General features: G+C 41.3%; 2 protein-coding genes and 1 long non-coding RNA gene across 15 annotated transcripts in view; 1 reads left to right on the top strand and 2 right to left on the bottom strand.

Moving 5' to 3' along the window:
• The window catches only part of PPFIBP2 (PPFIA binding protein 2), a 105,109-nt gene extending 94,882 nt beyond the window's left edge, over nucleotides 1-10,227 (top strand). For 9 of the 13 annotated variants that reach the window (XM_034065799.1, XM_031050437.2, XM_031050438.2 and 6 more), the window contains 10 exons: nucleotides 606-734; nucleotides 1,266-1,416; nucleotides 1,596-1,707; nucleotides 2,148-2,236; nucleotides 2,818-2,940; nucleotides 3,772-3,900; nucleotides 4,727-4,915; nucleotides 5,343-5,513; nucleotides 7,120-7,185; nucleotides 7,822-10,227. In XM_034065799.1, coding sequence (XP_033921690.1) covers nucleotides 606-734; nucleotides 1,266-1,416; nucleotides 1,596-1,707; nucleotides 2,148-2,236; nucleotides 2,818-2,940; nucleotides 3,772-3,900; nucleotides 4,727-4,915; nucleotides 5,343-5,513; nucleotides 7,120-7,185; nucleotides 7,822-7,893 — 1,231 coding nt within the window. In that variant the 3' untranslated portion in view covers nucleotides 7,894-10,227. Of the gene's footprint in view, nucleotides 1-605; nucleotides 735-1,265; nucleotides 1,417-1,595; nucleotides 1,708-2,147; nucleotides 2,237-2,817; nucleotides 2,941-3,771; nucleotides 3,901-4,726; nucleotides 4,916-5,342; nucleotides 6,105-7,119 lie in introns of those variants that run through there. The other 4 variants (XM_031050439.2, XM_031050449.2, XM_031050440.2 and 1 more) reach the window with 3 other exon arrangements.
• Nucleotides 9,941-20,618, bottom strand: LOC101875112 (NADH-cytochrome b5 reductase 2). The gene is made up of 9 exons (XM_005150629.4): nucleotides 20,560-20,618; nucleotides 20,335-20,481; nucleotides 19,550-19,622; nucleotides 17,714-17,820; nucleotides 16,560-16,689; nucleotides 14,837-14,920; nucleotides 14,240-14,325; nucleotides 13,301-13,400; nucleotides 9,941-11,554 (listed from the first exon to the last, which is right to left on the bottom strand). The coding sequence occupies exons 1-9, from the start codon at nucleotides 20,572-20,574 to the stop codon at nucleotides 11,382-11,384; spliced, it is 915 nt and encodes a 304-aa protein (XP_005150686.2). The 5' UTR covers nucleotides 20,575-20,618; the 3' UTR covers nucleotides 9,941-11,381.
• Nucleotides 20,619-20,989: 371 nt separating this feature from the next.
• Nucleotides 20,990-23,067, bottom strand: LOC117436616 (uncharacterized). Its single transcript, XR_004549948.1, has 3 exons — nucleotides 22,809-23,067; nucleotides 21,532-21,626; nucleotides 20,990-21,102 (listed from the first exon to the last, which is right to left on the bottom strand). It is a non-coding gene; the product is annotated as an uncharacterized lncRNA (long non-coding RNA).
• Nucleotides 23,068-23,366: the final 299 nt, after the last annotated feature.

Raw genomic sequence — 23,366 nt, 5'->3', positions numbered from 1 at the left:
CCATGTTCAAAGCATTTTGGCTGAGAATTACAGTTCTCGCAAGAGCTGCAAGATCTACAGCAAGAAGTAAGATTTAGGAACAGGAGAGAAGGCAACTCTGTGATTGTACCAGTGTGTCTCTGTGTACATGTGGGTGGTAGTGTCTTCAGCATCATGCTGTTGGAAGAAATAAGCTGTCATCTTAATGCTAATAATTTAATATGCCACCAGTTTCATTAGCTATGAAAAATTATATTAAGCTGTTCATCACAGAAAGCATTGCGCAAAAAAATGAGAACAGAAAAAACAAATAGCAGGGGGACTGAGGGTTACTGTGTTCGATCTTCCTGCTTCAGGACAGCAGACATTCATTTACAGGTCTGGCTTGCAGGGTGGATCAGTAACTGGATTTAAAAATCAGACGGCTGCTCTGCAGAGCAATTTTATTTCCTCAAGAGTTAGGTCTAGACAGGGTTTGCCTGAATTTCTGCATCTGCCATGTGCTCTGGGTGTTTGTGGTTTATGGGGAGATTAATACAACTTCTAGTTGTCACCATAGTTTCCGTACAACCAAATGTTCTCTGTTGCAAGCTAATACTACTGTTGTGGCACTCTTGTCTTGAAAGAATAAGAAGAACTCAGTCAGGTAACTTCCCTGCAGACGACCTGGGGTTGGCAGAGTTTCGAAGAGGTGGCCTCCGTGCAACAGCTGGGCCTCGGTTGTCCAGATCAAAGGAAACCAAAGGCCAGAAAAGGTAATGGTTCCTATTTGCTTCTCACAGAGTATTACGTGGTATGTGCTCAATAGCCAGACCCTGCCCTTGTGAAATACGTTTTTCACAATGTGCTTCATTACACAATTGTAAAGAATTTCTTTGGTAGAAAATGCATCCTGAGTCGCTCCCCATCTGTGCTCCTTCAGCTGCAGCACTAGCTGCTGTTAGAGTGTCAAAAAATACACCTTGTTAAAGAATAAGAAAACTAATTTATCATCATCTCCCATGGGAATATCTGTAAAGTGCTCAGGATTCAGCAATTCTCTTTCTTTTCAAATAGAGAATTATTGCCCCCCCATCATTCACAGGCTGAGGCTGGGCAGGCAGATTAACAGGACACTAGTGCCACAGCCCATGCTGTGAGAGTGGCTATTGGCTTTCAGTACTGCACAAGCCAAAGCACAGTAACAAACATGTGCTGCAGTGCTGCCCCTGGCACATGATGAGCTTTCTGACAATAACCATCACCCTGTTCTTTAAGATTTTCCACACATTTCTTGTACTTTTCAGTGACTACAATGCTCCATTTGCTCAGTGGAGCACTGAAAGAGTTTGTAACTGGCTTGATGACTTTGGTCTTGGTCAGTATGTCATATTTGCACGGCAGTGGGTGACTTCAGGCCATATGCTGTTGACTGCGACACCTCAGGACATGGAAAAGGTAATATTCTGTAACTGTTTCCCTCGAGCAGCCATACATATTGATTCTGTACAACCAGGTTTCTTCAAACAATTGGCAGCTTTACCATATTGATATGTAGTATCAATAGTTGTAGATACCTAATGAGATGAAAAGAGCAAGAGACAAGGCAAAATATTTGTTAATGGTTATTGTTGCAGGAAATGGGAATAAAGCATCCACTGCACAGGAAAAAATTAGTTTTGGCCATTAAATCAATAAATGCAAAACAAGATGAGAAGTCTGCACAGCTTGATCATATCTGGGTGACACGTAAGTGTTTGAAACGGACTGGTTTGGAAAGCAATTTCCCTCAGCCCTACTGAAGGGCTGCCCAGCATGTGTTTAAGTAGTTACCAGGCAACTTTTTAAGAGCACAAAGTTTTAACATGGTAGAATGACAATTTTGTATTGTTCTTGACATATACAGCCCTACAATATGATCCTCCAAGGGGTACTCTGTCACTAGACTGAGCCCCCACATTTACTTCCCTGCAATCTCTCACATGCTGTATGTAGAATATCACAGGGGTATTGTGGATGGAACTGTTTGATGGGAATGCTTTCAGGCTTCTGGGGAGGCTGATCTTTGGAAGGGTGAACAGGTAGAAGGAGCTATCTGAATGCCTCAGAAGAAGCCAGTTCAGACAAGAAGGGGAGAAGGGCTTCATTCTCACTTATCTGGATCTGGGTACAATGTTGTTACTCTGCAGGATGGCTCGATGACATTGGTTTACCTCAGTACAAAGACCAGTTTCATGAAGCCAGAGTGGATGGGAGAATGTTGCAGTACTTAACTGTGGTAAGCTAAAAATCCTTTTTCCTCAGTCTAACCAAATTTAGCTTCAGAATAAGCAAAGAACTTCACAATTTTCCTTTGAATGCAAGCAGTTAAAGAACTTTTTCCAAGATGGAAATAGTGCCCTTAGTAGCTTGTTTGTGTTGTCTGATGCATAATTACTATTCCTAAGGTACACAAAATAAGTCACAGGACATGCTACAGCTAACTTCCGCAGTCTTTCAGTGCCATATATCACACCATGATTAGAGGTAAAAATTAGTTGTTTTACATGCAGCTTCAGGAGTTCATTGTTCTCCTCACCAAGTTAGTTAGCAATATTAAATAAGCTAAAGATAAGCAGCAAACCAGTAAATGACACAGCTCCAATCACATGAGCAGCACCACACATAGCCACTGTATTTTCTTACAGCTGGATAATTGTTTTTGTGAACTGTGCTATGAAAAAAATGCCTAATATAGCTGTTTTCAGAAGTACAGCCTTGTCTTTACGTAAAACTGCATAGCAAGCTTAACATCTTCCTGGGGAAAGTACCTGTTCTGGTATGTATTCTGTGCCACTTAAAGGGCTCTCCCCTTCACAGAACGACCTTCTCTTTCTGAAAGTCACCAGTCAGCTGCATCACCTGAGTATTAAATGTGCCATTCATGTGCTGCACATCAACGGTTTTAACCCCCACTGTCTACGCAGGAGACCAGTTGAGGAGGTAAGAGTATGTTTAAATAAATTAACTTAAACAAGTACTAATTACCTGATTCCAGCCAAAGGTGACAGACTGTCAGCAGTGTGCAAGGATACAGTAGAATCACAGCTAACAGGGAGTTGTGCCTAAAGCAGTAGTTATGCTGCTTGCTTTCCAGCTCCGGAATGTAACATGTACTCACCAATAACAGAATCATAGAATAGTTAGGGTTGGAAAGGACCTCAAGATCATCTAGTTCCAATCCCCCTGCCATGGGCAGGGACACCTCACACTAAACCATGCCACCCAAGGCTCTGTCCAACCTGGCCTTGAACACTGCCAGGGATGAGGCATTAGTAAAAATCTACTCAGTCCTGAAGTGCTTCAGCCACTTACTAGCTGATCTCATGCACTTCCCTTGATAAATCATTTGTATAGAAGTTAATTCAACTTCTGAGAGAGATAGTAATTTGGAATGTTTTTTCTTTGCCTCTCCTAGCTTTTAACTCTCAAAGACTGTGAGGTTTTTGCCTTACCTGGTCAGCCTTATTCATTTTGTATTAAAACCTGACACTAAGTCAGCATAACTTGTTCATTTACTATTAAAGCCTGACAATAATATTGTTCTCAAAATGCTCCCTTTTTTATACCTGGCATCTGTGGTCTCTGTTATATTACTTGATGCAATGTATGGGGCCTCAGCTTGATCCAGAACAATACCTTAGAATCTAGGGAAAAAATGCTGCTCTTTGAGGATGAGGAGAAGCAATGGTTTTATCTGAACTGAAGGCACATGTTGTGAATGTGCCATGACAATATAGGCTACAGTGTCATTATGACCTCTGGTTACTTCAGCAGAGTAACGGTTCACCATCTGAAGTTGTTCAGTGGTCCAACCATAGAGTGATGGAATGGCTCAGATCAGTCGACCTGGCAGAATACGCACCGAACCTTCGGGGAAGTGGAGTGCATGGTGCCCTGATTGTAAGACTTCTTCACATTTATTTGAACATTTTACTACACATCCACTGAAAACTGACAAACTGTAACATAAAACATGTTTTACCTGGTGTTTGTCCAGCCAGAGGAAACAGCTCTACGATACAACAGCATGATCAGGCCTTGTAAAGTACCTATTTGATCCATATGTCTTAATTTTATAAAGGAAAGCTAAAATAGAAAGGAACTGCTAAACCAAGTTTTATAATGCAAGCTGAGCTGTGCATGAGTGTCTAACAGCAGTACATTAAAAAAGCAAGCCAACCAAACCCCAAACTGTACTACCATGGGAAAGTTACTTATTAATAAATCATCATCGTGTGTTTCTTGGAGCAGTTTTACTAGAATTCTGAGCCACAGCAAATGATGTCCTGAACTCACAGCAGTCTTGCTGGCAGTCAGGAATGATGGGGTTTAATTCCAAATATTCAGAACTGTTTGCAGCTTAATAAAGTCACACTTCTGAAATACCCTGATTCTAGTGCTGCAGAAATTCTGCAAAAATGAAATACAAAAATATGTGCTAAGATTCAGTTTATACTCTGAGGAGGGCAGAAAATTCTGAAAACAAACTCATGCAATCCAATCAAATATAAAGTTTGATGGTAAATACAAATACGATCAAGTTCTGCAGCTTTGTGTCCACATTCATGTATTTCCCATTTAAACCTTAATATTGTATCATGAGTGAGTTATAAAAGTAAACGTAGACAGCTTAGCAATGACAAATTCCTCTGACAAATACTGTAATGGCTTCTTATTGCAAATATTTAACCATGTAAAAACCCCCATTCTGCCACTATTTTAACAGCTTCTGGAACCTCGCTTCAATGGTGACACGCTGGCGATGCTGCTGAATATTCCCCCTCAGAAGACTCTGCTGCGGCGGCACCTGACAACCAATTTCAACATATTAATTGGGCCAGAGGCTCAACAAGAAAAGAGAGAAATAACAGAGTCCACAGCATACACACCTCTGACCACCACTGCCAAAGTCCGGGTATGTCCTGCTTTCAAAAGGGAGGTACTTAGGAATTTCAGACTTCCTCTCTCCTGTCTTGTAGAGAAAATAAGGAGCAAGCGTGGGCCAGGGAGAGGTCAGCTCTAGAAGGAGTAATGTTATGTTTTCCTTAAATGCTTCAGTATCTAGAATTCATTTATGTTTACCTGTTTAAATCAGCTCCTGAAATAATCATGCAATCCCATTGGCTTCTTTTTACCTTCCATCTTTTCTTAGAAGGAATGCTACCTAAATGTACTTAACATCAACTATAACTCTGGCTTTGAAAATGAATTGATTTAATTCAGAATCTACGTACTTGAAGGACTATGGTATAGCAGCAGATAAAAAAAAGAGGGTGTTGAATGTTTAAAGGGCAGCTTTATTTTTCTTATTCAAAACTTCCTGTGTTGTCTTCTTGTTTTAGCCAAAGAAACTTGGATTTTCACATTTTGGAAATTTAAGGAAAAAGAAATTTGATGAATCAACAGACTACATTTGTCCTATGGATACAAACCCAGGTGCTGCAAATGGTTCTCAGAAAAACTATGGTGGATACAAAGGCCTTAGTCCTGTCACTGACAGGGAGCTGGATCAGGTGGGACAGACAGACTGATGCCATTCTCATCTCATCTTCTCCATGCATTCCAAAGCTTGCAAATAACCAAATGTTAGCATGTAACAAAGTATTTGCTGCATCCGCATGAACTTACTGAGAAAGTACTGGCTGTGGACACTAGAAAGAGTTCTATCCTAAGAATGTCAGGTTAATTTTTTTAATCAATATCACATAAACACATCCATCTTCAAGCCCTTTTTCAGGTATATGATACCTTTACACTATGAAGATTGATGTATTTTAACAATTAAGGTGGTGGTGGCAGGAAGCACACGACTTGTACTTCTAGCTTTCATAATCTCAATATGGCACACTAGTTTTTTCCTGATCTTTATGGGTGGTTTTTAAATGTAATAAAGTTATTTGGACTGATTTGTACAAAGCTATCAAGTTATATATTAAACAGCAACTGGATTTTATATTTTTAATGGACATTAATCAAAGAATTCAACTGAATTTTTCTTTCATTATGTACAGTGGGCAGTAGTTTTGCTTACAAGGGTGTATGTGAAAGCAATGCGTAGAACAAGACTATTAATAAACCAGTACTGAAATAATTCACTTTTCTTATGTAGTAGTGAACTTGTGCATGAAACTCTCCAGACATCACACAGACTAATGAGGAAGACTAAAACCCATAAAGCGTTATTCAACTTTGCTGTGTGTAAAGGGATGTAAACCCTGAAAAACTGGAGCTCATGGAGCCTTGTGTGAACTTCATCAACACACAAGAGCCAGACAAGGGCAGCTGGGGTGAACTGCCCTATCTCCAGTAGTGCCTGACATGATAAAAACATTTTAAGCCTGATAAGAGAATGGTCACAAAATTGAAAAGACTAACTGTGAAGGTAATTTTTCATCTGCATGGTTTCCTGCATCTAACATCTCATCATTTGTGTTCTTCACCTAACCATTATCTTTTTCAATGTTAATTGAAAGTTTTACCTTAGTAAAATGAAGTACTGTTCCTCAGCAGGGCCAGTACCAAATCCTGACTGTAACTGTGCATGGGTTTGTGCTTGCACAGTGAAGAGTTTTGCAATGACTGCAGTAACTTTGAGCCAAGAGCTTACACTAAGCACTTGTTCAGGCAGTACCAAAATCCTGGATTTTCTCCTAGGAGCATGGTCTTCCAGTTACGTGGGACTTATGAGCATGCAGTCATGCAGGGAAATCGCAGTTCCTTAGAAGTGATAACCTTTTATCACTGTATCATGAAGGACTGTATCATGAAGGACTCTTGCTTCTTGCCTGTCAAAGACAACTGCCAGAAGTATAAGAAGTGTTACACCATCAGGAGAATGTTATTCTCTATTGACAGTATCACTTAAGCTTTTTCTTTCCTTCTGCAAATTACAGCTCAAGTTTCATGAAATCAGTCTTTCTTGACCAGGACTCACTCTTCCTACAGTTAAATGTTTCTCATATACCTTCTAGCATGGAGGCTTTTTAGTGAACGTGCAGAAATCGGAACTTTTAAACTTCCCACAACTTCACTTGTCCAGGCACAGATACCTCCCAAAGATGCACAGAGTGAATAAAATTGCATGTACTGATTTGAATTCATTCCTGAATACTTTTACAGATGGAACATTCAGAAGGAACGGTAATGCAAATAGGGGCTCTTTCTCAAGGCATAAGCCATCTTACGGTATGTACTAATCCGTTCTTGTTTTAAAGTAACAAATGTATTCTGCCGGAATTCAGTGCAAGTTGGTCGTTGCTGGTGGTAGTTAAGAGTAAATTAACCTCTATAGCCTGGTTGCACATTCACAGTGGAAAACCACGCTGCTTATAAATTCCACTAGAAATCAAGTTTCCTTTAAGGCTACTTTAAGTTTTCATGAATTTCTCTTAACTCAATGACAGATATACATCCCCTTAAATGAAAACAATTCTTCAAAGGTTTTAAGTAACCACCATTGAATGCCTCAGTCACAAAGAGATACAGACTAGGAAATTTACATGAGCAAAAACTCAATGAAAAACAAACAAAAACCCAACTACCACTAATTCCTGACTTAATTAATTAGCAACTAATTAACATGTGGACTAAAAGGTATAATGAAGAATTACATAACAAAGCAGAGTAATATGCAACACAACATCTTTGAGAGAGTCCCCTAAGGCAAACAATAGCTCATTTAAAGCTGCATTTAAGAAATTCCTTTTAATTCGAGGTGGCTCTAATCCCCTCTGTTATGAATCTGATCTCACTGCAGTTGGATTTGTTTAACCATAGGACTCTAAATGAATATGCTTATTCATTCGTACCTTGTTTTTTCAGACAATGTTAAGCCAAGATGAAATGTTGAATGACAGCAGATTTTTAACACCTACCTTTGAAGACTGGAGATGATGCTTCAGTGTGACCAGGAAGAACACTACTAATACCTCATGCCTGTCCAGAGGGGCGGACAGGAAAAGCTTGATGCGTCTACAGAAAAGCTTTACCTCTTTTCTGCCAATTACACTTACCACAGAGCATTTAGTACTGTCAATGTAGCAATGTGATACAAGTAACTCTCCTCCACACGATTTTCTTTACTGCATAATGTGAAATAAGTGTTGAGAGAGAATACAGCAGACTGGAAAGCTGAGGCTGGCACCACCCTTTTATTCAGTCATCTTTTCCATGGTATGTTTATATACTGTTTATGGAAGATCTTTTGTCATTTTTTATTTTTATAATTAATTTGTAATGCAGGAATCATAATACTCTGTTGTACCATGTGGACTAATCAGAGCTACCTAGACATTCAGATGGATGCTGGTGGGTACTGCCTCACCAACTACTACTGCAGTCCTGCCAGAGACTGTTTCCCATGAAAAGATTTTAATCTCTCACCCCTTTCATTAGCACATGTCCTGCCCTCTTTTTATCTAAGTAAGTAAGTGCAGTGTAGAAAGGGAAGACTAGAACGTAATGGTATCCATCAAGGTGTTGCTTTTATCAGGATGATGTCAAGATGGCATGTTCATAAATCTTGACCTAACTCAAAAAGATGCTGAACAACTCCAGCAGGATATGTAACTTTGAGGCTGCCAGAGAAACTGATGTATTCAAAAGCTGGTGCTTCATTTGACGTGATGTTTTTTTAATTGTGATTTTTATATGTGCACTAAGATGGTCACTATCAAGGAGAAATCACAACATCTAATTAATGTAAAATGTAACTTTAAGAAAGGTGTTTGCTGCACTCTGTAGGGTGAGTACCACAGAATTTCCAGCATGATCCACTGCCTGGTTTTACATGACAGTTCTTTAATTGGAATGACTGGATGGGCTCTGTCTGTACATTGATGTTTTGTCCAAAATGGCTAGTGCTGATGTACGTGTGCAAGCATCAGGATGTTCATAAGCCTTCTGAACAGTCAAAATGGTTCAGACCAGGTTTCAGCCCCATACCTGGTTGAAACCCAGTACTGGCTCTCAGGAAGACAGGAATGGTAATAAACCTATTTCTTAATTAAACGTATGGCTGCAAACAGTCCTGAGGACTGCAGACTACAGTAGAAACACTTCTGTAATGTTTGCATGACAACTGATGGTCTTATAAATGATAGAACTGAAAGTAAACAGCACTCTTCATTCCAGCTATGTCTAATTATCATAGAATACTTTGTTTAGCAAGAGGAGACAAACATTATTGCTTTGTGAAGTGTAAAATGCCACTAAGGAGCATCAGGCAAGCACCTTAATAAAATAAATATTTGTTTCTTTAAAACAGCTGACAAAAGAGAGCTGTTGCTATTCTACTGAGCTAGGCAGGACTGCAGCACTGTGAAAGAGGAAAACACAGTCTCTCGTTGCTCAGCTGAGGGGCAGTTCGCAGGTGAAGGTGGCTCCTTTACAGCAGTTGTTACTTGTGGCATCAGTTGACATGTGCCTCTCATGTATTAATAATGAATTAACTTATCTTAGTTAACAGGGAAATGCCAGAGAAGAAATCGCCTCAGTTGTAAAGACCCAGCAAGCATATGGTTGGTGTGCATTACTCTTTCCCCTGCAGGGTGTTGGTTTACATGTTGCAGATAAAGGGGAAATCTCTGGTACTGTCCCAGGTATGCAACAACAGCTCTTCCAGAGCCGTCAGTGGCACTTGTTAAAGGTGACCTATTCTGCTTCTCAATCCCTGAGCCTCTCATGAGAGACCCTGCACTGTATAGTCAGATTTTAGAAGCTGAACACGATTTTATTGTACAAAATGGTAAAGCCAAAGCAAATTATTTTTCAATCACTTGAACAATGAAATTATAATGGAAAATTCAAAGGAACAAGAAATCAGTCTACACATCAGCCAACTAAAAATGCTTAATAAAAGGTACTGAATGTACCAGTCCAGTACATCTCCCATCTGGCAATGCAATCATCACTAGCAACTGTGTGCTATGGGCATCTGAAATACTTTGTTGGTTTAATTAGCCACCAGACTTGTTACAGCACTACAAATAAGGTAAGCTGTTCTAACAGAGAATATCATTGGGATATTCCAAGCAGATTTTCAGTTTTCTTTTGACGATATATTTATAACTCAGTGTGGTGTTCTGCTAACTTGGCTGTGAATAGTCAATCTATAAAGTTATTGGTATTTTTAATACATGTATCTAAGTAAGAAATCCTAACTAGCATAACACTGGCATAAATGCTTATTTTTTTGACTGTTATGAATAAATGCTGAATGTTCGTCCATCTCTTGCTGACTGTGGCATGATTCTAACAGAAACACACATGTGGTTGATCTCTTACCTGGGACAGAATCAGCAGTATGAAACTCTAGGTCTGTCTTTTCATCGCTGCTGCAAATGAACCAATGAAGTACAAAACCCTTTAACTAGTAGATTCCTTTTGTTTTGTTTTATATGAATAAAAATATTTAGTAAACATATTCATTAGCCCCTGACATCACAAATCTTCTGACTCAGAGATCTGTCAGACCTTGAAACAACTGCAGGATAAACTAATTCCCAGAGATGAACATGCAGAGTACAGTACTTCAGGTGCTGAAGGCTAAGAATTAAACGCTATGTATGTGGTAAAAACATTAAGATGATTACCCAGGTATAAGATCACCTCAGCATAGCTTGCAACAGAAAGTAAGAAACAGTGTTTTCTCATAAACAAAGGAGATTTCTGAAGCTGCCAAAAGAGCAAGCAGTGCATGTAGGGCATACCATTCAAATGGAACCACAACAGTAGTCATGTCTATATATGCAGCCCAGAACTTCTCCATGCATTTGGCAGTGATTTAGCTAAGGCTATCAGAAGACAGCATGAAGTTATTTAATCTTTCCAAATAAATTTCATACTAGTGAGAATTTCTGTTACAATAATAGGCAATTTGCATGTTGCCCAAACTCTGCTCACTTCTTTCAGTTGTTAGTCCTGGGAAAGGGTGTGAAGCAACATGAAAAAAACAAAGGGGAGGGGGAAAAAAACTGTTGTTTGTACTGTCCTCCCCAGGATTTCCTGAATTAATTACCTGCAGAGCACCATCAAACAATGCCAGGCCTGCTTCACAGCCCTCTCCCAAATTCCATACCCACATTAACAAACAAGTGGTTTTATTTCTGTCCTACCTTTCCAATTACTCTTAATTGTTTTGTTTCTCAGAACTAACATGTCATACTAACTTAAGAGGTTAAACTAAATTACTTCCACACAATTCAAGATGATCTCTCAATTTCATAGTATTAAAATATGCAAAGGTAATTGTGAAGTTATAAACTACATGAATTCTTTTAAGTTGTTAAGAAACACACACACAAAAATACTGCAGTTACATACCAGTTGTTCCTGTAGGAAAACACACAGTACTTAGGAAAAAGTATCAGATGACATCAGTGTTAATAAGAAAATGTACTGCTCTTGGGATAGCCAAGTTTGTCCAGGTTGGGCTGACAGGCAAACTGAATCATGGGTGGTGGCCCACATAGGAGAACCAGTGTCTCCTTGCTAGGGGGAGGGAGGTGGCTTTGAATCATCTCCGCAGTGATGAAGCCAGAACTGTACTTCCAATCTGAAACAGAGAGATTAAACTGTTAACTTGAACCTCTAAACAGTCTGAAGCCTGTGTTGTACTTGCAAAGTAGCTGTAGAATCAGTGAAGTTAAGCCACTATCACTGTGCAAGCCAAAAGAGGGTTAAGTCTCTCACTGAGCTCAAACCTAATGGTCCCCTTCCACAGGAACAAGAAGCATGTGGGTAACAAGGATCTCATTGATAAGATATGGAAGTTCTCAATAAATGATAGTTTTAAAAGAAATTAGACAGCAGGTAGGAATAAACAGAGAGAGTAAATTAAATTAGCTTCTCCAGTGAAAAGAGGTCACCTGGGACAGTTGTGTAGAGAGAGAGATTGAGACCTGTGCCATCCAACACATGCAGTGATGAGGTGACAAAGTTTGATGATGACAAAAGTCCTGCTGTGTAAAGGGCTAAGAAAAAAGATGAGGAAAGAAATGCTAAATTATTTTAAGCAGTAATATTATTGAATGCATCTGCCATTTAAAGTGAGCCAAGTAGGGAAAATAGTCCTGCTTTCACATTAAAAAGTACATGCTTTAAGATCATCAGGAGAAAGATATGGGGGTTACAAAAATTGCAGTAGTTAAAAGGCATGTAAAATGTTATGGAGTATCAGGTAAGGGAAAGTAAAAACTGAGATTGCCTGCATCTTGACTGCCACTGTGCAGTGCTGAGCTGCTCAGCTTAAAAAGGGACACAGCAAAGCTGGAAAAGATTGTGGGAACAAGGATGAGTAAAGGTACATAATCACTGCTGTGAGGGGAGACCAGCAGCTGTCAGTGTACAGGAGATGGGGCAGCAGGCACCATTGACAGATGTCTGTAAAATTAGTAATGTGAAGACAGTTGACAGGCACCTATTCATACTCACTTGCAACACATGAATTAGGAGGCAAATGCAAACCAGAGGATGTCATTCGTCACACAAAAGTGCTAATCCTGTGAAACCGCTAACAAAACAGACTGCTAAAAAACTCAGGTGGGCTCCAAATGAGACACACTAAGTTCTTACAGAAGTAGTCCAGTGAGTGTTACTGTAGCTGTAGTTGGCTCAGAACTGAGAAATATTAAAGACTGGAAGAGTAACAAGGCATTTTCTGGCCTTCTACTCATGGCTGTTGCTGACATCAGGCACAGAACTTCAGTCTGACTCAGTTTGGCTCTTATGTTTGTTAAACAAAAGCTCAAATCACAACAGCAGCAAACATGACTACCCAAGTGTCAGGAAAGATTCAGTAAATTCAACCCTTCCCTCCATTTCTAATTCAGTGCTACACCAGCCTACAGTTAATGTCTTTATCTATACACACGGCAGCTCTGTTTGTTTTACCAGAATCTAATCTAGAGCTGCTGCAAAACAAAGATGTGCCTGCACTATTTACAAGTATTAAGCAATTTAATGCCAACAAAATGCTAACATAACCTGATTGAAGAAATAGCTCGAAACAGGGCTGTAACTTTTACTGAAAACCCACAAAACTGGCACCTCTCAGAATACATCAGAAGATCCACGGAATAACTTGTCTGACCTAAGAGAAGTTAATTTTAGTTCACTTTCTAAGACCTACCTGGTTAAGATCACTATTCAAAAGAGGTGTTATGGTAAGACTTCTTTCTGAGGGGCATCTTTGTCATTTAGAAGTGTAAGACAGGAGGATTTGGTATTATACTACTGGCCTCTTGAACACAAATGAAACAGTGACCAGCAAACACACTTCCAGTGTGTACCAGCAGCTTACCTTGTGGAGGTCTGTCCAGTGTATACCAAAGTGTGAACTGATCAGGATGCCTCTTAGCAATATCTTCTAGCTCAGCTCTCAGTAATATATCTTTCTCTGTCTGCAAAATGAGACCGCAGTTTAGGTCCAACCCACCTCAAGGTGCCCTCTAAGGTGAGCTCATCTGGCAATTCAAAAGGACAAAGGCAGTAATAATTTGTTCAAACCAAAACCAAGTGGGTTTTTTTTCCCCCCATGCACAATAGCTATTATCATTAAAGGCTTCTGTAAATTCAGATCAGGAACAACAGCCTATGAGACTTAATAGCCACCTAAACACTGACTTAAAGATGGCAATTTAACAACTTTTAAATTCAGGGTGAAATCACAATTAGCTGACTTTGTTTCTGAGCCTGGCAGATGTGGCCCTGTATACCAGCATGGTGAAGGTTAACTGCAGAAACAGACTAACTGAACAAAATCTTCCGTGGAATCAGCAAAGGAGTAAAATGAGTAGAGAGATCAGGATCTGTTCACAGTATTTATTCCCTAATATAGGAATTAGGGAGTACAAGTGAAACTATAAGGAGTGATCTTCAAAACAAATGAGATCAAGGGAACTGCGAGAGCACCATCCAAGTACTTATAAAGGGTCTTGCAGATCATTTTTTTTATTCAGTTTCTCTTTAAGTTGTTTTACTCCAAGACATTATGTTAAGAGCTTAAATAATAACCATCTCCTGCTCCTCCCTCTGCTGATCATTTTTAAATGTCCCATCTCATAAAATTTTCTCATAAACAGTTAGGTGAAATTCACAAACCCAAGGACACTGGAAGAGTATGAAACATGCAAAGCAGAATTTTCTCCAGGAGTCAATGTCCATCACTTCAGGAAGCTCAGAGGCCAGCAGAGAAGGTAGGCTATTAAAGAAGGACAAACAGATGGGTCAGTACACTCACCTGATTAGCAAAAAGAAGGTAACATTTTGTGGAGTCCTTGGGATCACTTGTGATACGACGAATCAGCTGCAGCATCGGAGTTATTCCTGTTAAAAAACAGAGTGGTTAAAAACTGGGTACTTCTTTCTGTGGCTGCAGTTTCAGTATCAAAGCTGCCTTCCCTCAGTCTTCAGCGGAAGCTTAGTTTGCACAGGGACAAATGCAGAGCTTGGGGGATTCTACCATTACAAATAGTCTAAAAAAATCCCCACCCAACCAATCCAAGCCCACAACACTTCCATCTGGGGCTTTGCTCTTCAGCATTCTCTATCACATACAGCCATTTTGCCTCCAAGATATTCTCCTAAAACATTTTTGGTCATTGAGACTGAAGCTCAGAGAGACAGTGACTTCTCAGAGGTCACACTGTAAATCAAAACTCTGAAGTTTCTAGCTCCCAGGACTGAGCTCAAGCCACTGGAAAGCTTCAGTGTTGCTAGAAAAAGAAATACAGGTGTCAGTGCTCTGCTGCTGAAGTACCATGTTTGATACTTCTCACACATACCCATAAAGATACCTTTGCTCTCTAGACATTCCACAGGATGTGAATATTTTTACCTGTTCCTCCAGCTATCATCCCAAGATGTTTTGCAAACTTCTTCTCTGCTTCAGACTTCTTATGAGGCTTGATAAGAAAGGTACCTAGAAGAAATATTCAAAACCTATAGGTATATTAACTCCAAAACAAACATGGATTGCTATATGCTAGCAATTAGGACAGATCTGGAAATGCTGAATGGACTCACCACAGCAGTGAGCACAAAGAGTTAAAACCTCTTTGTCCCTAAAAACTCCAATCATTGAACAACTGATCTATTCCTTCCCTGCTGTGCAACATCATTCATAATAAACTCCAGGATTCCCACATAGAATCATAGAATGGTTTGGGTTGGAAAGGACCTTCAGATCATCTAGTTCCAAACTCCCTGCCATGGGCAGGGATGCCTCACCCTAGACCGTGTCACGCAAAGCCCCATCCAGCCTGATCTTGAACACTGCTAGGGATGGAGCACTCACCACCTCTGTGGGTAACCACCCTCACAGGAAAGAACTTCTTCCTTTCCTTATACCTAACCTGAACTTCCCCTGTTTAAGTTCAAACCCATTACCACTTGTCCTATTGCTATGGTCCCTGAAGAAGAGTCCCACATCATGCCTAGAACACAACTAGGCATCTGGGAACATTGGTGGTAGCTAAAGGTAACCACAGCCCCTACGACAGAGAAAGAGGTTTCTTAAGACATCATCATCCTCACTTGCACTATGGATTTTGCCATTTGTGTGTGTACACTCTCAATGGAGTTATAATTAAACCAGCATCAAGCAAGAACCCCTGCAAAGATTTTATTACTGTAATTCTCTTCCAGCCACTGAGATCCCCCATGACACCCACAGTAAGCTGGGTGACTCCCTGCTATCCTGTGAAGAGACCATCTTGGCCATTGCTGCTCTACACCTGGGTACACCACTGCTACCACAGAATTGTGACTGAATTAATCTTCAAGGACCGAGCCAAATGAAAAGCCCATAAAAAGCATTTTATATGGAAAGCACTTGACATATTCCAGTCTTAAGAGATAAGTAACTAGTAACAAGCTTCCCTAGCTACTACTTTTTATAGCAGCCAAAGCAGAGCAGAAAGGAATGTTTGCAAAACATGCATCACTTGTTTCCTGAGGTGTAACAGATTCATTAGTATATTTGTCATCATGAAAGGTCACTATCCAGAGAAGCACTGAGCACTTACATCCCCCGGAAGGAAGAATTAAGTGCACAGTCCCTTTCAGTCAGCATAAGTACAAAATCTTTCACTTGCATCATGAAAGAGGGTTACTTCTCTGAACTCATTTCCTGATAGTCAACAGGTTTAATCATGAGATGGAGCTGGCTCTCAGTCAGCAGGTTATTCAGTTACAACACTGAGATTCTCAGTGGGCATTTTAGGCCACAGCCTCCCTTAGTTAAGAAGCATCTGGGCACATCTCCCTCCATATGTATAGCTGAGGTATTATTTCCAGTGCAGCCTTCTCAGTAGCATAATGCAATAGTAATTTCTTGACATGATATAGTCCCAGAAGTGAGACCACCTACTTATCACACAAATTACTCCTTTCCATCATATCAACTCTGATGGGCTCTTGATCAAGACCAGGAAAGGTGGATTTTCTCTTTTACACTTTTTTAAAAAGAAGATTTGCTACAAAGTTATCAAGTTTTATAAAACTGAAGATAACCAGCACAAAGTCCTCCTGTTTGCTTTCCCACCTTCATGTTACAGTACCTGCCCCCTTATAGACGAGGAGCCCATTTGGTCCTCTGAAATCAACAGTATCTCCAATCTTCATGTCATTGAGGTACTGGGACATCTTTCCACCTTCTGGAAACTTGGGATGCACATTTTTGTGGTAGACCTGTAAAAGCAATAATTTGCATGGTATCACCCACTACCTTTCATGCAGACAGTATTACAAGACTGTAGAACACAATATTGCAGGTTCTGAAATTCAGCATCTGAGAAAGAAACTGAGACAGTTCTTTGCTCCCAGTTACCTGTCGTACCTTGCAACAGGAAGCAGCCAAATAAATGAAATGCTCTGTCAGATACATGTCCCCATGCTCTCTGCTAACAGCCAGGCTAATGGGAATAGTGGCAGCCAGATTATGTACTGGTGCCCTTGCTTCACTACTGCTCCAGCTAGAACCTTATGTTACTCCATTTTTGTAATCACTCCTGAAAACAGCAGCATTGCTGCATCTTCTCAAGACTTTCCCAGAGACTCAAGACACGTTGTAAGTTTTTCACCTTTCAAAGTACATAATAAGTATTATGTAGTTAGTAAGAATTCACCATACTTGAAGAACAGAGCAAACAAAATAGCCCAGATTTTTGCCTAAGGACAAACTCTATCATAGAAAAGGATTAGACAATCCAGAAGTCCTTGGATCAAATCATCATGCACTCCCCCCCAGCTTACATGATTTCCCTTACTTCCATATCCTATTTTCTTAATCAATAAACACATTAGCAATAACTTCTGACACTTACAGAAATATAATTACAATCTCTCTAACATCACCAAAAATTGCAGTTCTCATTGATTTGTTTTCTACTTTTAGCTATTAGCAGTTAGTAGCAACATAGGCATCTCAAGGGAGAGGGATTTCTGTTCATGCATTGCCAGTTAAAAGATAATTAGGGAGGTTCCTGCAGTACTGCCAAGGAACTGATTCCCTTCTCCATCTACCCTACCTCTGCTGTCTTTCTGTGACATAGCAGATACACAGGATACAACTCACTAGTCAAGGATAATGTGAAATGAGCTGTCTACCATGCAGTCACCCTATTGGAAAGACAATCAGTCAAACTCTATACTGCCCTAAAATTAAGTCATTCCAGTTAGCAATTTATCTAAATTAAAGGAAATAAAAATTTACCTTTATAATTAAATCAACATAACCTTTTGTCTCATCACTGGAAACCGGGGTATAGGCTCGAATGACCAGATTCCCATCAATTTTTGCAGAAAGGTAAACATGTTGGCCTGGGGAGAAAGAATTACAATATCATTTATTTTTTCATCCCTGGAAGAAAAGATGGGAGAGAAAAGCAGGTATTGTAAACCATTAAACACAAGCAATGATGGAGAAAGTCTGTACCAAATAAATGCTGTATAAAACATTTAGTCTCTTTTTGCAGCAAAAGTTTCTGGAGCACAGGGTAACTGAGGACAGCTGCTATGTTACAAAGATAAGCCACAAGAAAAGTAGGAAACTTATTATAAAATAGTGATATAGAAACTTGGTTGCTCATTCACAAGTGCTCTGTATTTTGGGTTCCGCTGCTCTCACATCTATCAGTGAAGTGCAAGTAAGGGTACACCAGCTCACAAAGGAGTAAGTATTATGGTTTAACAGCAACAGCCTCTCAGAGCAAACTTCCCAGAGTTTCTGCACCAAGACATCAAGAACAAAGCATTGGGTCATATTCCTTTCTCCGTAACCCCTACCTCCGTAATGCTGCAGCCACCACAGCATTGGACACTGCTGTTCACAGACAGCTTTTTGCCCAACCTAACGCTCCAAGAGGTAGACTCTAAAAGGCACCCTTTTAATCTGCTGATTAAAAGAACTGAAACTCCTTGCCAAGAGTAATCTCCTCAGCCAGATTGCACTGATCTACAGAGCTGTATGGAAAAACAAGAGTAGGAACAGTGCCGGCAGAAAACACTTCTATTTTTAGCAAAATGATCCTGGTAAAAAAGCAGAAGGCAGGAATCTCCCAGAAAGTAATTTGGCACATACAGTTTTAGGATCTTACTCCTAAAGTTTTAAGAATACAGTCTGGATAAACACAAGCTCTACAGGATACTTCTCAATTCATTTATCTTTTGTCTAGTTAGTGTGGACAGTTCAATTACACTTTCCCATACAAGCCAGATAAGAATCTGGAGGAAAACTTCTGCCCTTGACAGGAAGGACACAAAAGAAGGCTATGCCTGCAGCACCGCATGGACAAACCCTGACTCCTGCTATAGAGCACAGGAAACTGTGAAAACACAGTACAAACCAAACAGGGCTACATCTGCAGATCAGAAAGGGAGACTTTCCCTGCACAGACCAAGTCCAAGGTTCAATGCCATCTGTTTTGCAGGGTACGGGAAAGAAGACAATCCTAGTCTGAAATGAACTTCTTGCAACAGAAAGCAAGAGGAGGCTATATGCATATGTATGTAAACGAAAAGTAAGCACATGAATGGAAAAGCTTCTGAGTATTTCAGCATCTTCTATATGGAGTAGCTGTATTTTCCCCGTTGTTCTGCACAGAATAGTTACAAGCTTCCAGGCAGAGCTGTTCTCATTCTCATTTACAAGTGCAACCGTATTTGCCAAAAGCCTGAGGGCAGTCACCAACAAAGTGAGGGTACTAGATGGAAGTAGAATGCAAATAAGAAATAAGAAAAAACTTTTGACAGATTCTATTCTTGCTTATATATCCTCACTGGTGATGAACTCCATCACACCCAGTTCAGTTTCACTGCTCTTGCTCTAAACTACAACACACAACTTCACACAAGCAGAACAAAGCACGCAACAGATCAGAAACACAACCCATTGGGAAATCTGGCCTTTCTCTCTGACATGGCAGCATTCAGATGCAGCTTTTAACTCCCTGCTTTGCTGAGCCTTAATTTTCCAAACAGTCAGAACTCCTAGTACAGTTATAACTCCTAAACCCAGAAATATATGTAACGAGGTGCTTTCAGTACTTACCTACAGGTAATCCTAATTTATGACCTGGAGAAGGCAGCCCAAATCGGAATTTCTTCGTATCATGACTGATATCCTAAAATCCAAAACAAATGAAATCAGAGTGAGGTCAACATCACCACTGCCTTGAATTTCAAACTCTACACAACACAATACACTTAAGTAAGCCTGTTCTTGGCTAGCATGCAAGCCAAATGCTAGGCATGGAATCAGAAATGGCTTTGGAAAATCAAGTTTAAATAGAAGTTTCTAAGAGGTCTTTTCCTCTTTAATTCCAGAAGGAGTGTCTTCCTGTCTGCGCAATCCCTACAGAACCTTTACATAAAGAGAATCTGGAAACCCTCCATCGCCCAAGGCCAATGAGCACATTTCATCATCTGTGGCCAAAGATCAGGCAAGTCACAACGTGCCTCAACGCCGGCTGTCAGGGTTACCTCTTGCTGATTCACACTGGGCAAAAACGATGTGAGAAACACAGCTCCAAAGTAGGACTTACATACGCAAAGACACGAGCCTACCCTCCTCTTGGAACAAGTGTAACACGGTAGCGCTGGCACAAACGCTTTCCAGGATCCTGCTCTGCCCACAAGAAACATTGCAGCGCAGAGGGGCAGCCCAAGACACACCGCCCCTCACACCCTCCGGCCGAGGCCCCAACCTCCCATCACACTGCCCCGAGCCCAAGGACCAAGCCCCCCCGACCGGCCCCCGGGCAATGAATGGGCTCAGAAGCAGCGCCCAAAGCTGGGCCCCATGGAGAGGATTCAGGCATTCGGCCGCTCGGTCACCTCCTTCTCCACCAGCCGCAGCGGGTATTTAACGAGCGGGTCCTGCAGGGTGACGAGGCCGCCGTCCCTCCGCCGCGTCTTCCTGAGCAGCAGCAGCAGCAGGGCGGATGCAGCTACCACGGCCACGGCGACCGCCACAGGGGCGCCCTGTGAGGAGAAGGGTAGGCGGTGAAGGGCTCAGCCCGGCTCCGCGGCGCCCAGGCCGCATCCCTCCCGGCCTCTTACCGCCAGAGCCTCCATGGCAGCTCCCGGCGAGCAGGCACCGCGCCACCTGCCCCCGCCCCGCCGCGCCCCGCGGCCCGGCCCACCGAGCTCAGCCACAGCGCCCCCCGGCGGGGATGGCACCGGGACCTCAGCACCGGACGGGCAAGGCCGGATCGAAACGGCGCTCCTCCCACAGCCCGCGGTGAGGCGGGTTTCTCCAGTCTGTATTCCCGTTTGAAGTGTGCTTGGTGAAGGTAAGGCACGTTTAGAGATACCAGTGGAGTATCCCGTACGCAGAGCTTGCTGTCGGGAAGGACCGCGGGGCCCTCCTAGACAGCATGTGCTGCTCCCCAGGGTGGGAGCACACACCTCCGTGGGCCATCGCAAGCGACCAGGCCAGCAGTGCACAAAACAACCACACAATCTGCTACTCTGCGTGGAAACTCACTGGCTACAGTCCTTGTTCCTCTTGCACCTTTCACTACCTCAGTTCTCATCGCCTTCATGTTCAGCAACGTAAAATGGTGATGCAAGAGGTCCTGTCCCAGCTTGACACAGTGTGTCCTGTAAAACAGCAAAGTTCAAGTCCTACAGGCAGAAATAGCCTGCAACGTCAGAATCTAACATAAGGTTCACAGGGGAAGAGGGCACCTTTCATTTTCATCCTCCCTCAAGCCTGCAAAAGGTACACTCCTAACAGAAGGCCATTAAGGCTGCACCAATGTTAAAGACTGCACTACAGTGCCAGGGCACCCAGCAAGGTGCACAGCTGGCCTGCTAGGCTTTGCAACTGTGACTCTCTTTGTGACAAGCAGCACTAACAATGTATTTAGTATCCATAGGCTTCAAATTGCTTTCAAACAACAACAACAACAAAAAAACCACAAAAGAGACTAAGTATCATTATTACCCTCTACTGAGGATAGGATAGGATGACACAGTCTGGGACAGACACAAAGTCAATTAAAAAAAACACATCTTTGAAATCCAAACCTGTGCCACAAGGGTCCAAGTAGTCCATCTAGAACAGAAGCATGCCCATGTCACACAGACACGTCTTTCTCAGGAGGAAGAAAAACTGATGAAACCTAGGGGGAAGGAAGGAATGCCAGAAATCACATCACAGTCTACCAAGCTGTGGATGGTCAAACAAGGAGAAGATAATAGATCTGTTTTGTTAGGTTTTGGAATGCTTGTCATTTATATGACTTGCAAAAAGACTGAAAGAAAGATATTCAGCTACTGCAGTACTGACTATGGAAGATCAGAAAACTAATAACCTCACCACATTTTAATTCTTTGTTAATACTAGCTTTCCACACCTGAGTTCAAAAGCAGGGCAGCCACTACCACAATGCTACATATTACTACTCTGCTCCTGAAGCAGATTAAATCCTTTATCAGTGTCACACACAGCCACCATCCTGCACCCATACTGTAACTAAGCCCAAGCCCTTCAGGCTGAACGACCCATTCTCTACAATTCAAGAAGCAGCCAGATTCTCCCCCCATAGTTGCTGTGACTTCTTATTTTTTGGCAACACGGTACAGCTTGGATTTTTTTATGTATTTTGCTTTTGGTGATCTACCATATATCCATGTGTCAAAAGGCTTTAAACTCAAGCAGAATAAGGCAGAACAAAAATACCAGATAAGAAACATTCACATTGCTCACCCAGAATTTATCCTGAAGGATAAATAGGAACAAGTGAAGGATAAATAATAAATTTATCCTATTTTTTTATTTTCAAGACAGGACTTTGTCTACTATGACTAATAAGTGCACAGCTATGCAATTACCAGTAGTTTTCTTCACTACTGACAGGAGCACTCATCTTCCCTCAAGAACAACACTCTTTCTTGCTTTCAAGTGAGACAAAAACAAGAGGGATTCTGTAGAGCTCAAGAAATCAAGCCTAATTCTTTACTCTTATAAACTTGTCTTACACAGACATAACATCCAAAGTTCTCTGGTGTTACTGTTAAATTCACTCCTTTGAAATGCAAAGAACCAAGTCTAGTCACTTCAGATGAAGAAATAACTCCTGTGCACCCAATACATGCCAATAAATGGATTTTTAAATGAGATAAAGACTTTCCTTGTGTCACTTGTCCTCAAAAAGCACAAAGGAAAAAAGGCTAGGGAAAAAGAGAAGAAAACTGGGAAGATCACATGAGAATGTAGTTCTGCACTACCACTTAAATAAATGATTGTCATATGCTTTTGGGCAGACCCACTGTGGAAGGAAGGAGGGTCAGGAAACACATACCTTCAGACAGAGTATAGCTAAGGATGTCATCTGGCTGTGTCTCATGGGGATGTCACAGGGGCACAAGCAACCAGGAACAGTATGATGCAGCAAATCACTCTACTGGCCCTGGGTTGGAAAAGGAGGTGGCAAAGAAAAAGAATTATGAACCAAGAATTCACAGAGGTCATGTAATAGAGTCAGAGATCAGTAATGTTCTTAACATCTTTTGTATCTATATAGCTAGAACCCAGGTTTCAGATAACTGCTTCCTCTTCTGTACTATTGCCAGACAATCTTTAACAATCGACATATACTTTCTATTTTCTGATGAGGACCAACAAAGGTTGCAAACGTGGTCTAATAACCCCTTCTGCAAAGACTGCCTTGGTGCATCACTAGCAGTGTAGTTGGACTCCCACCACGCATGTTCGCCCTCCCCCCCCAGCAGGACTACAGTTCAGAGCTAAACAGGAAGATTAATGGTCACAGATGCTCCTGTGGTCAGAACAAGATATTTCTGGTCACAGACTTTTATTCTAGATGTTTAGCACAGTGCTAATAAACAATGTGATGAGT

This window comes from Melopsittacus undulatus, chromosome 8, assembly GCF_012275295.1.
Source record: "Melopsittacus undulatus isolate bMelUnd1 chromosome 8, bMelUnd1.mat.Z, whole genome shotgun sequence".
Lineage (NCBI taxonomy): Eukaryota > Metazoa > Chordata > Aves > Psittaciformes > Psittaculidae > Melopsittacus > Melopsittacus undulatus.
Note: the sequence above shows the minus strand (reverse complement) of the source record. Positions and strands in the feature narration are given on the sequence as shown.

Coding starts and splice junctions, on each gene's coding strand:
- LOC101875112 (XM_005150629.4), bottom strand. Junction 14,921..16,559: donor CCTCGTCTATAAGGGGGCAG/GTACTGTAACAT, acceptor TATTTCTTCTAG/GTACCTTTCTTATCAAGCCT. Junction 14,326..14,836: donor GATGATAGCTGGAGGAACAG/GTAAAAATATTC, acceptor GTTTTTTAACAG/GAATAACTCCGATGCTGCAG.